The 14,792-nt window shown below is 44.4% G+C and overlaps 1 protein-coding gene across 1 annotated transcript in view; it reads right to left on the bottom strand.

Annotated features, from left to right (window-relative positions):
• Window positions 1–14,792, bottom strand: part of NEIL3 (nei like DNA glycosylase 3) — a 130,691-nt gene that overhangs the window by 43,486 nt on the left and 72,413 nt on the right. Inside the window, exon 8 of the mRNA XM_069244695.1 lies at window positions 12,977–13,143. Within this exon, the coding sequence (XP_069100796.1) occupies window positions 12,977–13,143 (167 nt within the window). The remainder of the gene's footprint in view (window positions 1–12,976; window positions 13,144–14,792) is intronic.

The raw sequence follows: 14,792 nt of genomic DNA, 5'->3' as shown, positions 1-14,792 counted from the left end.
CCCTAACCCAGCTGCACCCCTGCACCCATATGGGTTACCGAATGGAACACGATTGGACTAGTGCCTCTGTTGGCACCGGTTGTGCCACACAGTTTAATGTTGCTCTGATTAAGTTTTACTGCATCTCTCTATCTCTTTTCTGTACGCCATTTCTTTCACGCTCGCGGGGTGGGAGTGGGTGGGACAGGAGGATGGTTCCTGAGGTGCAGCGGACTCCTGCGTGGGTGGGGGGCGCTGCGGCACACCACAATCACAAAGCCAAGGCAACATTTAACCTTGGAATGTGAGGGGTATGGCTAATATCCCCAAAAGCTGCAGAATATACGCTTATCTTAAACGCCATAAAATACATATAGCAATACTTCAAGAGACCCACCTTATGGCTCACAAACTGGGCAATATTGTCAGGAAGTGGTTGAGATAGATTTATGGCACTAAAACATCTGCATATGTGAGAGGGGTGATGGTATGGATAGCCCCCGGTGTCCCCTACATGGTTAAGCACACACAAATAGATGTGGACGGTAGATATGTCCACTTAACGGGGAACTGGATGGTAAACAGCTGGCTATAATGGGTATATATGCACCCAACACTAAGCAGGGAGATTTTCTGTTGTCCACTTCTGCGCTACTGTCACAGGACCCGTCAATGCCCAGTATTTGGGGAGGGGACTTCAATTGTGTGCCGGACGTAGCCATGGATAGATCCCACCCTCGGCTTGAGGGCGCCCATAGTAGAAAACTCTCTCAGGCGCTGCGGACTTGGATACTAGATAGGAGACTGCATGACGTTTGGAGGGGCTTACATCCCATGGACAGAGAATGCTCCTTTTACTCCCGGGTACACCACCTTCACACTCTGATAGACTTATTGCTGTGCTCAGGTGAGTGTACTCATCTCCTGTATAGCAGATCGTACCTGGCTAAGACTATTGGATCATTGTCCCCCTGGTTGCCGCTTGTTGGACCTGGCCCTTTTACAGGGTCATTCCCCAGACTTTTTGCTTCCTTATTTTTCTGACCTTTGTTGGCTGACGTTTTGACTTTGAGCACTTTTTCACTGCTAACCAGTGCTAAAGTGCATGTGCTCTCTCTTACAAATTTGGTATGACTGGATTATACCTGATTGGCATATTTAATTTACGTATAAGTCCCTTGTAAAGTGGTATCCCTATACCCAGGGCCTGTAAATTAAATGCTACTAGTGGGCCTGCAGCGCTGCTTGCACCACCCACTGAAGTAGCCGGTCAAACCTACCTAAGGCCTGTTCGCGCAGAGCCTGTGTGTGCAGTTTCCTGCCACAGGGACCTGGCACCTAAATTTACTTGCCAGGCCCAGAACTCCCCTTTTACTACATGTAAGTCACTCCTAAGGTACGCCCTAGCTAGCCCTTTGGGCATGGTGCCATGTATGTAGAAGGAAGGAAGGACATGCCCCATGTTGCGTGGCCTGTCCTGGTAGTGACAAACAGCCTAACTTGGAGATGCCCTGCCTTATGTGTAAGGTGTATTGTCTGATTTATGAGGGGTAGCATAGGCATGTCCGGTATGGTTGTGATAGTGGTGAGAAATGCTGCTTACTGGTGTAGGTTTTATTACTATCACAGAAATGCCACTTCTAGAAAGTGCACATTTATCTGTGCTTATGACTTCGGTGTTTTGCAGCTTGTCTCCAATCCACGTCTGGGCAGACTAACAGTTGGGGCTTTGTGCATACTTCTCAGACAGCCTTAACCCAGGGGGGGGTGGGGTGGAGGTGACACAGAGGTGCATCTACATATTGTAAAACCTTTGTGGGCTGAGAGAAGGGAGAGGCGGGGCACACCTGCATTTGTAAAGGCTGTGCCCTGGCCTCACACAATAGGGTCGTTAACCCCCCATTGATGTTTGCAGCCTGTGCTGAAAGGAGAGAGGGGGCACTCCCAGAACCAGTTGTAACTGGCTGGAACCTCCTCTCCCTACCATTATGAAACACACTGTAACCCTAGTATAAGTACAGGGGAATTTCCCCCACAATTTGAACATTCTTGGAACTTGAAACTGGACACAGAACGCTGATGAATGGATTCACCAGGAAACCACCTCTGACTGCTGCTGTTGTGCTGTCCTGTGACCTACCTGGTCACTAGGAGGAACTGCCACCATCTGCACCCCTTGCGCTGGTCTGTAGTTGGGCCCACCAGCCCTGTGCTCCTTTGGCTCCTGATTGCTCCCAGGGGCAGGGTGCTGTGCCCCTGACCCCTGCACTGATCTGTTGGCTTTAGCGCTGTAAAAAGTGCTTTGTTTTGATTTCCCAAATTCACCGCCGCAGCCCAGGCTGCAAGATTGGCTTTAGCGCTGTAAAAATCGCTTTGGTTTGTTTTCCCTAAATCACCGCCGCAGCCTGGGCTTATAGAAGTGCCCTCGCGCTTTGGAGGAGCACTTTTCTGCTGTGTAAATCACTGCCGCGACCCGGGCGCCGCATCTGTGTTTAGCGCGAGGACCGCGCTGTTCATAGTGCCCCCGGGGCACTTGCTGAAGCCAAAGAAAGGAGCTGGGTCGCTCCTATTGTGCCCCCGGGTGACGCACGCTTTACGGAGCGCCCCAGGGGCACACAACGGCACCAGCTCTCGGAGCTGCCTCCCTCGAGGACGAGGGACGGCAGCAGAGCGGCTCGCGCACCGGATCGGGTGTGGCCGCAGAAGGAAGCAGACGAGGAGCCTCAACAGAGGCCCCTGCTCCCTTTACCTCCTTTGGGCTGCCGCACCGCAGACAAGGGCGGCTGCCCCCGGAGGACACGGGGAGAAACAGGAGTTCCCTTCTCCCCGGTCACTGCCCTAGGGGCGCGATCGCCCCCCACCCTTGGATCTTTGTGGTGCTTTGGCCCCCCCCCCTTCGTAGAGGGCCATTAGTGGCCAGGGGGGCCCCCACAAGGATCGCGGGTCCCCAGAGGGGCCAGTTCCTTTTTGCAGTAGGGAGGGTGCAGATCACCCCTCTCTCCCAGGAGACCTGCGAGACCCCCGTTTTCCACGCATAGGAGCGCCGGGGCCTCCATACTTCTCCTTAGGCCCTGGAAGTGCCTCTTCTATCAAAACCCAGGTACTTTTTAGGAAATCTAGGCTCTAGGAGCCTAATACAGACTTGTAGATGCTTACAATTTCTTACCTGGTGACTGGTTACACATATATGTGCTAATGTTCCTTTTATGGGCATGTCTAGCTGATATGTATTTATATGACTATGGTATATTCTCTAATGTTCCTTTTATAGGTATTTAGGAATTGTTCATGGCAAATGCATATATCTTACTATAATTCCTGACTACTGCTTATGTTGCAGAATCCCGAGTACTTACGTGTTCTAATGTGACAACTGCATATTCTTGCAGAGTATTAGTAACTTGTGTAACATTCTGACAACTGCTAAGGTAGCAGGGTATTATTCACGTGTAATCTTGGTCGAATTATGTTTTGTGCAATACAGATTATTTTTGCATAGCTCAGTGTTGTGTTTACTTGTGGTGTATATTTTGCGTCACATGTGTTGTGTGTTGTGCAAACGCTTTACACATTGCCTCCAGGTTAAGCCCGACTACTCGTGCCAAGCTACCAAGGGGGTATCTTGGACGTGTAACTCCCTAGCCCTGACTAGAGTGGGTAAGTTCTGCCTGGCTGAGGTGCATACCCTAGCCAACCGGAACCCCATTTCTAACACCGCTGTATGATGGGGCAAGTCGATCATACACATTCCCACCTGGCGCTTGCAACTTTCCCTATTGCATGATCCCCCCTTCTGAGTGGAGTTGGCGGACAGCATAGACTCCTACTTTAAAATAAATACCCAATCGGCATCATTGCGGGCGGTTGAGTGGGATGGACACAAGGTGGTGGTAAGGGGCATGAGCATGTCGGTGGCCGGGGGAGTTAGTCGCACATTAACTCTAGAACTACACAATATTGAGAAGCAGCTGCGCGGGGCAGAGTGTAGGGTGACGTCGTGCGAGGGAGACCAGGGCGGTATGGCTGGACTAAAAAAACACAATGTGTTGAGGCTGATGCACGTTTAAGAAAATTTGACTATCGACATCACGTAGCTCGGTTGCATGCCGAGGGGGACCGCTCCAGCAGGCTACTGGCCTGGCTAGTGAAAGGCGAACAACAAAATACCCCCATAAGTGCCATCCGCCTAGACACAGGAGCCACAGTTAATACACAGTTAGAGATAAACAAGGCTTTTAGACAATACTATGGCACTCTGTACAAGGCTGAACCCCCTCCGCCCTTGGAGCAGATGAGGGAATTTTTCCAGGCATCTAAGCTAACACGCCTGACGGAGTCACAGTTACTCGAATTGGAGAAACCCATAGAAATGGACAAGATCCAGCAAGCCTTGCAACAATTAGCCCATAACAAGGCCCCTAGGGGGGATGGATTGGCTGCTGAATACTATCAAACTTTCTTGGCGCAGGCGCTTACACCTTACTTGGAAATGCTAATGGAGGCGTATGAACTGGGTTGCCTTCCAGAGTCACAGCAAGAAGAAATAATAGTGGTCCTTCACAAAAAAGGCCGTGATCCCCTGGACATTCGGACCTACCGACCCCTGTCACTGCTGAACTCCGACTGTAAATTTCTGGGGAAGGTGCTGGCGAATCGCCACCGCCCACTAATGCCAATCCTGGTTCAGCCGGATCAGTCCGGTTTCATATCCGGCCGCAGCACTTTTTTAATATTAGATGCCTTTTAAGGCTCTTAGCTGAGCCCCCAGAATCAGACCATGCACGTTTAGCAGTCTCTCTGGATGTAGAAAAGGCATTTGACGCACTAGGTTGGCCATTCCTGATAGAGGCACTGAAACACATGGGATTCCGCAACACATTCATGCGCTGGGTATCAACTCTATATGCAGACCCAAAAGCAAGCTTTAAGACTGGCGGGATCATAGCTGAGGAGTTTGCAATAGGTAGAGGCACTAGACAGGGTTGCCCCCTGTCGCCACTCCTGGTTGCACTGGCAATTGAGCAACTTGCAGCACGGCTGCGTAACACGGCTCCACACTGGGGCATCCTAGACGGAAGCGAACATTGAATCATCTCCCTATATGCGGAGGATGCACTAATATCTTCGTAACTGCTCCGAATCCCTGCCGTCGTAACTGCTCTGAATCCCTGCTGGACTTATTACGATTGCTGGACTCTTTTGGCGACCTGTCCGGCATACGGATAAATTGGTCGAAATCATGTTTGTTCCCGATGCGGCCGATCCCGGGACCACAGAGAGACGCGATCTCCACGCACGACCTGCATTGGTGTTACACCACTTTCAAATACTTAGGGGTACACATATATCACAATGACTTAGATCTCAGGGAAAGGAATCTGGACCAGACGAATAGGTCAATAAGAAGCCCGTTGCCCTTCTTTCACCCTTAGGGACATTAGCAATCGCTAAAATGATTGTCCTCCCCGGGTACTGTACCATTTCTCGGCTTTGCCGCCAATGATTCCCAAGAATTTCTTTGAACCCCTGACTAGCCTGTTGACCGAATTGATATGGGGCGAGGGACGCCGTCGAGTTGCCCTAGACAAGACTTATTTTCCGTTGGAGGGGGAGGGGGATGGGTGCGCCGTAGTTTGAACTATACTATGCAGCGGCACAGATACATAGGATTATGGGCTGGCTGTGCGATCCCCTCGGCCCAGAGGGCCGTGCGGTGGGCACCTCATTGGGACACTCGGACGTGGTGAGATGGCTCATTGGTCGAGAAAGTCTGCCTCACCACAGTAATACCCTGATAAGAGTAGCTGACTGGGTCTGGCGCCAGTATGTGATGGCGGCCCCCGCCGTACTCACCTAAGATACCCCTACTAGCCATCCCCGGAATAGACAGAATAAGTGGACAACACGGACTGGCTGCCTGGACCGCAAAGGGTATACATACTATTGTAGACATTTTCGGGGAGGGACGCCTTTTACCATACGAGGCATTAGCGAGAACACAATCTAGGACGGGTGGATTTATTGCGCACGGGGCGTTGCAGCGGCTGGTGCGCAACACAAGGGGGGGGGGGGGGAAACAGCAACAACAAACCACAAATATCATCGGTTCTACATGAGCTGTTAGGATCGGGTACACAATCTGATATGTCCTGGATATACAAAACATTACAGGCTTGTCCTGAGGAGGCGCAGACACAGGCAAAGACTAGGTGGGAGGCGGTCTTGCTCGCATCCTTAAATACACGAGCATGGACCACAGCACTCACAACTACACGATAGGTATCGCGAAATGCTCATTTCCGGTATACTCAATTTCATTACTTACACCAGACATATCTAACCCCAGCCAGGATAAAGCGCATGTTCCCACAATCTAACCCAGATTGCCCAAGATGTGGGAAATCAGAAGTGGACTTTATCCACATGACGTGGAGCTGCCCATCAGTACTCCGCACATAGAATGACGTCACAGCACAGACAGCTGTCTGGTAGGGATTACCCTTATGCCCTACTCCTGAATCCTGTCTGCTAGGGGTGCGCCGGCGGCGCGGTAAGGAGAGGCAGAGGCACTGATGCGCGGACCTCACGTTTGTCCTATTTAAACACCTCATATCGATACAGTGGAAGTCACCCCGTGCTCCAGACATACACCGCTGGTCATCTGAACTGTTGCACTGGTCCAGAGCAGAGGTGCAGGTACTACACACACTTGTGACAGCGGGTGGTGGTCAAGGGGGCGGACATATGGAAATCCTTCATAGATCAGCTGGGAAAAAAAAAAGATGACACCAGTCCCCCCTGATTCGAGGTTGCTGCATCTGCGCGGGCCGGCGTGGGTGGGGGATGACCGGGGACCCCGGGCAATGGGCTGGAATGCTTGTTCACCCAATTAAATGCTGTGTAAACCTGTCCTGATGCATGGTGCCGGAGGCACCGGGTGTATTTGAGGTTGTGAGCTCTGGGCGTCGGGAGTGCCCTGTGGGGGGCCCCACTGTCAGACCCCGTGCTCGCGGCCCGAGCGGTGGCGGCTGCTGCTGGATCCCCACACGTACTCGAGGGCACTGCTGGGCGACCCCATCGGAGCGATCCCCATTACCTGCTGTTCAAGCCCTCCTTTTGTGCTGCGGCGCTTCCCCCCCCTCCCTCTTCCTTCCCTGTTCCCCCCATGGCCTGTCCTCCCCCCCCCACCCCTCTCTTCCCACAATCGCCCAGACATGTGCTTGGGCCTTTGGCGAGCAATCCTCTCTTTCTGTCGTATGGCGTTTCATTGTTTACTCTCAAGTGTTGATCAAGAGATTTGTTGTTAAACTGATGTATGACGGGATGTTCTAAATGTAAGACAATTTGGTATAATAATTTGTCCATACATCCAGATTACTGTAAATTATTTGATAAATTTAATAAACAGATTTAGAAAAAAAAAAAAAAAGTTTACATTGGCTCAACAGGATACAGTAGGGCTCTACTTAATGATAACAGCAAAAGATTTACCTCCAGATTTAAGATAGACAGTAAAATCAAAAGTATGGGATTTCACAGGAAAATATATCAGACCAATCATGGGTGTAAAACCTGCCTGAATTACAGTAAAGCCAAACACCATTTTTACGATAACACCACTTTATCACATGACTGAAGAAACAATAGAAGGGATAACACCAACAACTGAGCGCATGTTACAAAAAGGAATACTGAGAGAGATAATCAGGAGTCCATTCAACTCACAGACAATGGGATTACAGAAGCACCATGGAAAGTTTAGGATAGTGCAGGATTTGAGAAAGATAAAGGACATTGTAATCCGGTCTTTTCCTGTTGTAACAAATCTAGCCACCATCCTTTACCAGATTCCATGTATGGCAGAATGGTTCACTGTTCTAGATCTTGGTCAAGCTTTCTTCATGAGAATAGTCAGTATCTATTCTCGTTTGTGTTTTGAGAGAAGGTATTGGCATGGTGTCGAGTCCCACAAGGGTATATAGAGATTCCTTCAATCTTTAATCAGATTCTAAAGAACAATTTGGAGACATTGATCATGCCCTGTAATTCAGTTCTCATTCAATGCACTTATTACCTCTTAGTGGCATCAGAAACATGATAATCTTGCAAACAAGATACCACTGCTCTGTTGAATCACCTGGCTGAGAATGGACATACAAGTGCCTCCAAGCAAGCTGCAATACTGTAAAAAGAGGTCCAATATGTGTTTATTTTTTAGTTTTATATAGCACTAGCTACACCTGAAGGTATCGGAATGCTTTACATGTTATGTGAGTAAGTTTACTCAAACTACATGCAGGGTTTTGTGTGGGTCAGAACACTCAACAAGAGTACAGAACAATACATCATTAAGAAAGTCACAAACGTATTTAACAATATAACATTAGCAACAGATTAGAGACTGAGGGAGTCAGGTTATCGCATTGAAGAATCCTTTCGATTAGAGTTGGTTCTTTGGGACATATGATTGAAAAAGGAATGAAAAGATTTTCACGAGAAAGAGTGGAAGCCATTTTATAAAGTGGTGTTCCAAAGACACAACGAAAAGTCAGAATGTTTTTGGGAATGGTTGGCTTCTGTACACAGTGGAAACCCATACTTTCCTTGGTGGCAAAGCCTTCATTGACACTGGCACACAGTATGTGCCTGATCCTATTCCATTAGAGAATGAAAGCATGAATGCTTTCCTAGAGCTAAGAAAAAATCTATGTTGTGCTCCGTCACTGGAAATGCCCGATTATTCAAAGAGTTTTACATTATTTTGCAGTGAGTGGGAGGGCTGCGCTCTCTCAGTGCTTACACAGTCACATGTTGAAGCCTGAAGACCCATGGCTTACTTTTCGATTAACTTGATCCTGTCACTGCTGCATTGTCTGGTTGCCTTAAAGTGGTGGCTGCTGTCAGTGCTAGTCTCAAGAGATATGAAAGCATAATGATGGGACATCCTTTTACTGTTATGGTCCCTCATTCTGTCAAGGTCTTGCTTATTACAACAAAAACACAGCATATGACCAGCACAAGGTTCAATTAGTACAAGCAGCAAATACCCGCTGCTGAAAATCTCACTCTGAAATGCGGTCAGTTTTTAAATCTAAGAACCTGCATACCTTTGCCTGGAAATGAAGCATCAGATCATTTTGATCATGACTGTCTTGATGTCATGGATTACTGCATCAAGCCAAGACCTGTTCTAAAAATAAGAGCTGTTAGTAAGTCCAGATAATGTCTTTTTGTGGACGGCTCATATTTAAGGACAAATGAAGGTCACCTGCGAGCAGCTTATGCTGTTTATACCATTCAAAACATAGTAGAAGCTTCATGGCTTCAAGTAGTTTCTTCAGCACAAGTTGTAGAATTGATTGCTTAAATGAGAGTGACTATATTTACAGAAAGTCAGTACAGCTTTGGTGTGGTCCACGATTTCAGGCAGTTAGGGTCACAATTATTTTTTATTAAAGTTACTAAGAAGATAAGAAAATCTAGGCCCACGGCTGCAGAAGAAGAGGATGGATAACATTTTTGAAGAACCCGGAGTAGGGTTAAGGAACACTATACGAAGACTGTAGATACAAAAACTAATCTAAAAGAAGAAGATAAACAAAAACAGTTGCACAGTGAAATTAAGACATTAACCTTGCTGTTACACACACACATTGCTTCTACGAGATCTGAATTTTGATAAACATGGGTGCCCCAACCGGAAAGACAATTTTTTTAAAAAATTTTTTTTAGGGATTCTACTTTCATTGGTATTTTTATTAGCAGTTGCAATATTATTAGTAATACATTTCACACTCGAAGAAATCTGTAACTACATTCATTAACACAACATCTAGATTAGAGATCAATGAATAGGAGTTAAAGGCTACTTTTTTAGATTACATGAAGTATGATTATTCAACAAATGTTTATTCTAGATTAGTACAAGAGTACACAATAGCTACTGGTGCAAAATACAGTTACGTATTTACATATATGCCAACTTCAGCTGATTAGCAAGTAGCATGTCAACAATTCCCTTTCCTATGCCATGTCATGCAGTATTTTGCTTAGTTTAGTATAAAGACAGAGACTTTAATATTATTATAATTATTATTATTTTTTTACTTTGACATAGTCCTTTCAAAAGTTCCACTAATGAAGAGCATAAATTTACACCCACAAGCGAAAAAGATGGAGAAGCTTGGTATTACTTTAGACCTTTTTTTCTGTGAACACTGTTAAAGCTCATGAAAATAATCTAATTAGCTTAAATGACCAATTAGAAAAGGCTTTTATTTTAATGTTAGAGGATAGAAACATAGTTTGCACAGAATGCATATAAAAAGGAAGATGTCTTGGAGAAAGTATGAAGAGAGAAGATGAGTTTAGACAGAAAATATCTGTTCCGAGATTGAAATTAGATAGGAGACACAAGAGGAAAGTGTGTGTGTTTAAAAGAAGAATCCATGGGGAAAAACACCAGTAGGGAACAGAAACTGTGAACGTGTCTTGTGAGGGGCAACATTGCAAATTTTGCAGGAGGATAATCCAACTATACCTGGAGTGTATTTTATTTGTGTTGAAAATGCTTATTTCAGATTAGCATCTGATTTTAAGGGAATTTGCTACTTAGTGCATCTAGACTAAAAGCTTTTTGGAAAAAGCAAGCCTAACTGACATCTTGCATAGATATTCACACAGTGTAAATAAGAGAACACAACTAGTGGGGTACTGCATGGACTTAGCTGAACTGCTGACAAGGATACATTCTTAATTCTTTCCAGACATCTTTGTTAGTTTTGACCTGTGTCATGGTCTTAAGTATAACCTTTCAAGACACACAAGCTTTATGGTAACAAGTAAATGACTATAGAGAGAGTTTTAAAGCTTTGTTTCCTGACCATTTACCCTATGAAAATAATTACTGCAATGTTAAATTAATATTAATATTAAAAACTGTTTCTTTATGAACAGGCTCTGTCAGAAAAGCGTATGAGAACAGAAGTGAGATCATCTCGAATTTGTATCATACTTACCTTGACTGTTTTTGCCTTATAGACTACAATTGGTGAGAAGAAACCAGCATGTTTCACACTACTCTAGATAATAGTTACATTTATTGCATGCTTAGAATGTTCTTTGTTAAAACTTGCCATCTCAACAGGAACTGTCATGTTCACATGAAGACCTCACACTCTGATTGGACAGAGCTGAAGATTATCCACCGAGGTTTTATAATTTGTTGCAGTATACAATGTTATGAAAGCGTGTTTTCACACTAGATGGGGGTATTCAGATATTCTCTACTCATTTCCTTAGACCCTTTCCTTTGAGAGACCAGCAGGCACAGACTGGAGGAAATGCTCTTGAGAGCACTCCAACACATTTTGTTTTATTCTCTTTTCAGATGTGTCTTGGATTCCTTCAGAGGCCAGCTTTACTCTGCGTAAGCTTATTGCGGAGAAATACTACTGAAATTCTCAGTCTCTTTCCTACAAGATGCTCCATTTGAAAACTATATACTTTCACAACTGAGACAAGAGCTCATTATGGGGTCTACTGAATTTTAATTTTCCTGAAACTAGATTAAGAACTAGATTTTCATGGGACACGCTATACACCTTGTTCATAAATTTTATTGAGACTAATTTGCTAATAAAGAAACTGATGAACTAATGACTTAATAAAATCCTGAAAATAGAACCTAAACTCTCATTGACTCTAATTGAACTGAACTGGATGTTCATGATTTATGAATGTGCAGTTCTAAATCCCATTTACAATCTGCCTCAAAGACCTGGCCTCGGGCTCAGTAGACTAGAGGGACCCACATATTTCAACGGGCTCCCTATAGTCCTCAGAGGCTGTGATAAAACAGCTGCTTCAATAATAGTTAGTGTAGTTAACAACGGTCACCCATAGCCAGTATCGCCAGTTAAGGAGAGTGTTCATTCAATGGGCTGTGCCGGGCCAACATGCGAACCAAAACAAAGATATGTGGACAGCTAGTGTGTTCATAAACTTAAAGATATTGCACCAAAACACAAGAATATCACAACAACCTGGAGTATAATGCATAATTACGTTACACATATATAAATGGAGTTAAGATTTCAATACAACTCAACATAATTCGCTGCTTTCCTGGATTTGCTACTTGGCATACTGTTGCAGATCTCATTCTATGTGAACTTCATAGTCAACATGTATTTAGCCCCTTCAGGTTAGGGAAACCCACAATCTTGTCAAATAGCAGTGTATACTCTATACAATGTATTTCAGCATACTACCATGGATGGAGCTAACCAGAGAAACGTTAGACACCTTCTCTTTGTATCTTATGGATCCTTTTAGAAATCCCACCACAACAATCAGCAAAAGAGTAGTCTTCTTGGCTATATATGAAATGCCCCATCACTGCTGGCAACGAAAGCCAAATTGGCATTCTTTGCAGCCATCAACAGAGATTGCTACCAGATTTGCTTCAACGGCTCCCCATTGGATTTTGGCTTGGCAAGAGTCAGTGTCCTAAATACTTTTATATATCAGACTAATAAATAAATTGGAAATATACGATTTCAGAGATGGGTCCGAGCCCAATCTTTTGATATGATTACAAATATTATATATATATACCTTTTACAGAGAAGCCTTTTACCTTACAAGATCATTATATAAGGATCATAACTAGATGGTGGTACCTCAGGATAATCTTGAAGTTTTCAAATGACGACTCTAGGTGTTATGCATGAACTGCAAGTCAGGGAAGAGAATAGAATGCTTGTTTCAATAGGCAGGAACAGCTGGCTGCACTGTTCTTTATAACACGTTCTTAACAATCACTCTACTTTAATATGCTTCTCACAGACAGATTAATTACCACGAGATGTAGAGGGATCCAGTTTTTCAACTTTGGTTATGAAAATAAATAAAAATAAAAAATACAAAAGGACCTGCTATTTAGAAGTCCAAAATACACAATAGATGATACTTTCAATAAAAAGGACCTATTTACCTTGCGGGCGTGGAGATGTACAAGCCTCACAGAGTTTGTCAGAGGGCACATTTATCAGAGTGCAGAGTGCACATGTCCACTCTTCTTCGCTGCTTTTAGCCACATGTTCGTTGTTTGATCCACTGCCATATGCCCAACCAATTAAACTGTTTCTTGTTGGTAATTTTCTGGAAAACAGCAGCAAAATTTTCTGGATATTTGTAAATGGGAGTACTGGCTAAGCATGCTTATGAAAGCACGAAAGGGGCAGCGTCACTTTTAAGCCTTTTCTCAGGCTAACAGGTATGAAGTTATTGCATGCAGCAAGCTTATGTAACCAACCCCGCTCAAAAGTGGAACAAATTCTTACCATTCACCCACACAACATACACCCTCTTTCAAAAGGAGAACATCTTCCGAACACTTACCCATCAGTCAATCTATACGTTTTTACATTGCATGGGTCCAAAGGAGGAGAATAAACATAACATTTTAAGATACAGGTCAAACAGATTGCCTTCCTAAAGTATGCAGTATTTAAGAACACAAATACAGGAAGCACAGCTTGAGACATGCCAAAGCACAATTTTGAGCTCATTTCTACAAAGATAAGAGTTTCTCCTCCAGAAATCTCAAAAACATTTTATAAAATGTTTAACTATATTATGCAGCGAGGTTGTGGCCCCTTGTTGTTTTCCTCAGCCTCTGCTTCCTTACTACAATCACATCTTATTTCAGAAACGATTATAAGGGCATTAGCTTTAAGTATCAATATTCTCTGAAAGTGGGTTTCAGGAGAAGGTTGCTTACCGTGTTGACTGTAAAGGGGGAGGGGTTGATAGAAATCCTTCCTAGAAAATCAGCTAGATCATATTATCATCCAGTACTGTACTAAATGATCATTTTCATTTACTAGCCCTATGAGATATTTTTGTGCTATCTAGTGCACGAATATAATGCCAGATTGCACCTTAGGAAAATAGCAGAGCTAGATAACAAATCTCAGATATAGAAAGTGACAACAAAAGACGATTCAAGTCGCAAAGGAATATCCTATAACCCTACGTACTTGGTCACATTATGTTGGTGTTAACCTTAATCACTGAGTCTCATACTAGGCTCTGTGAACCAGGATGGGCTTGTCTATATTCCAGGGAGCACTTTGGATACTTTTTCCCAAAAAGTCTAAGTGCATAAAGATACAAATACCTATCGAATATCCCGGTAACCCTTCATCTTTGAGTGCCTTTGCTATGATTACAAATTGTATTTCTAGGTGTTTGAAGACAATTTGGTGTCCCTACAGCTTGATTTTCATCAATATGTTTCAAGCCTTGTAGGTGCCTAAGGGACTTGGCATTTCTTCAGGACCTAGTCACATTCTGCCCCGTGCATGGTTTCTTTCTCTCACTGTCTTATCCCTATACTTCAGGGTTTTAGTCAGACAATGGGCCACATGTAATACAATAGTAATTAAAAAGACCTACTTGCCTGTTTTTTGTGAAGAGCGTGTATTTATGCTCTTAGTGGTATTTTCTAATATCCCTAACAGACAGGCGGAGGCACGCCCCTGTAGTCAGATTCACATCAAGGGTATCGTGCTGCTGGTGATACCTAATCATCCAATAGGGTTGTCTTCATGCTGTAAGGTTTCTCATTCTGAGTAGACCAGAGAAATCTCAACAACTGGTCAGAGGAAAATAAGGATCTCCAAAATTCTCCAGACGATGCTCATTAGAAAACTTTGTGTAGTGAATTTACCATGATACAAGTACAGTTCCCATCTATGGCAACTATGTTTTATATTAAAATTAATAGTTAAAATATTTTATGAGGT

This window comes from Pleurodeles waltl, chromosome 1_2 (assembly GCF_031143425.1).
Source record: "Pleurodeles waltl isolate 20211129_DDA chromosome 1_2, aPleWal1.hap1.20221129, whole genome shotgun sequence".
Classification (NCBI taxonomy): domain Eukaryota; kingdom Metazoa; phylum Chordata; class Amphibia; order Caudata; family Salamandridae; genus Pleurodeles; species Pleurodeles waltl.
Note: the sequence above shows the minus strand (reverse complement) of the source record. Positions and strands in the feature narration are given on the sequence as shown.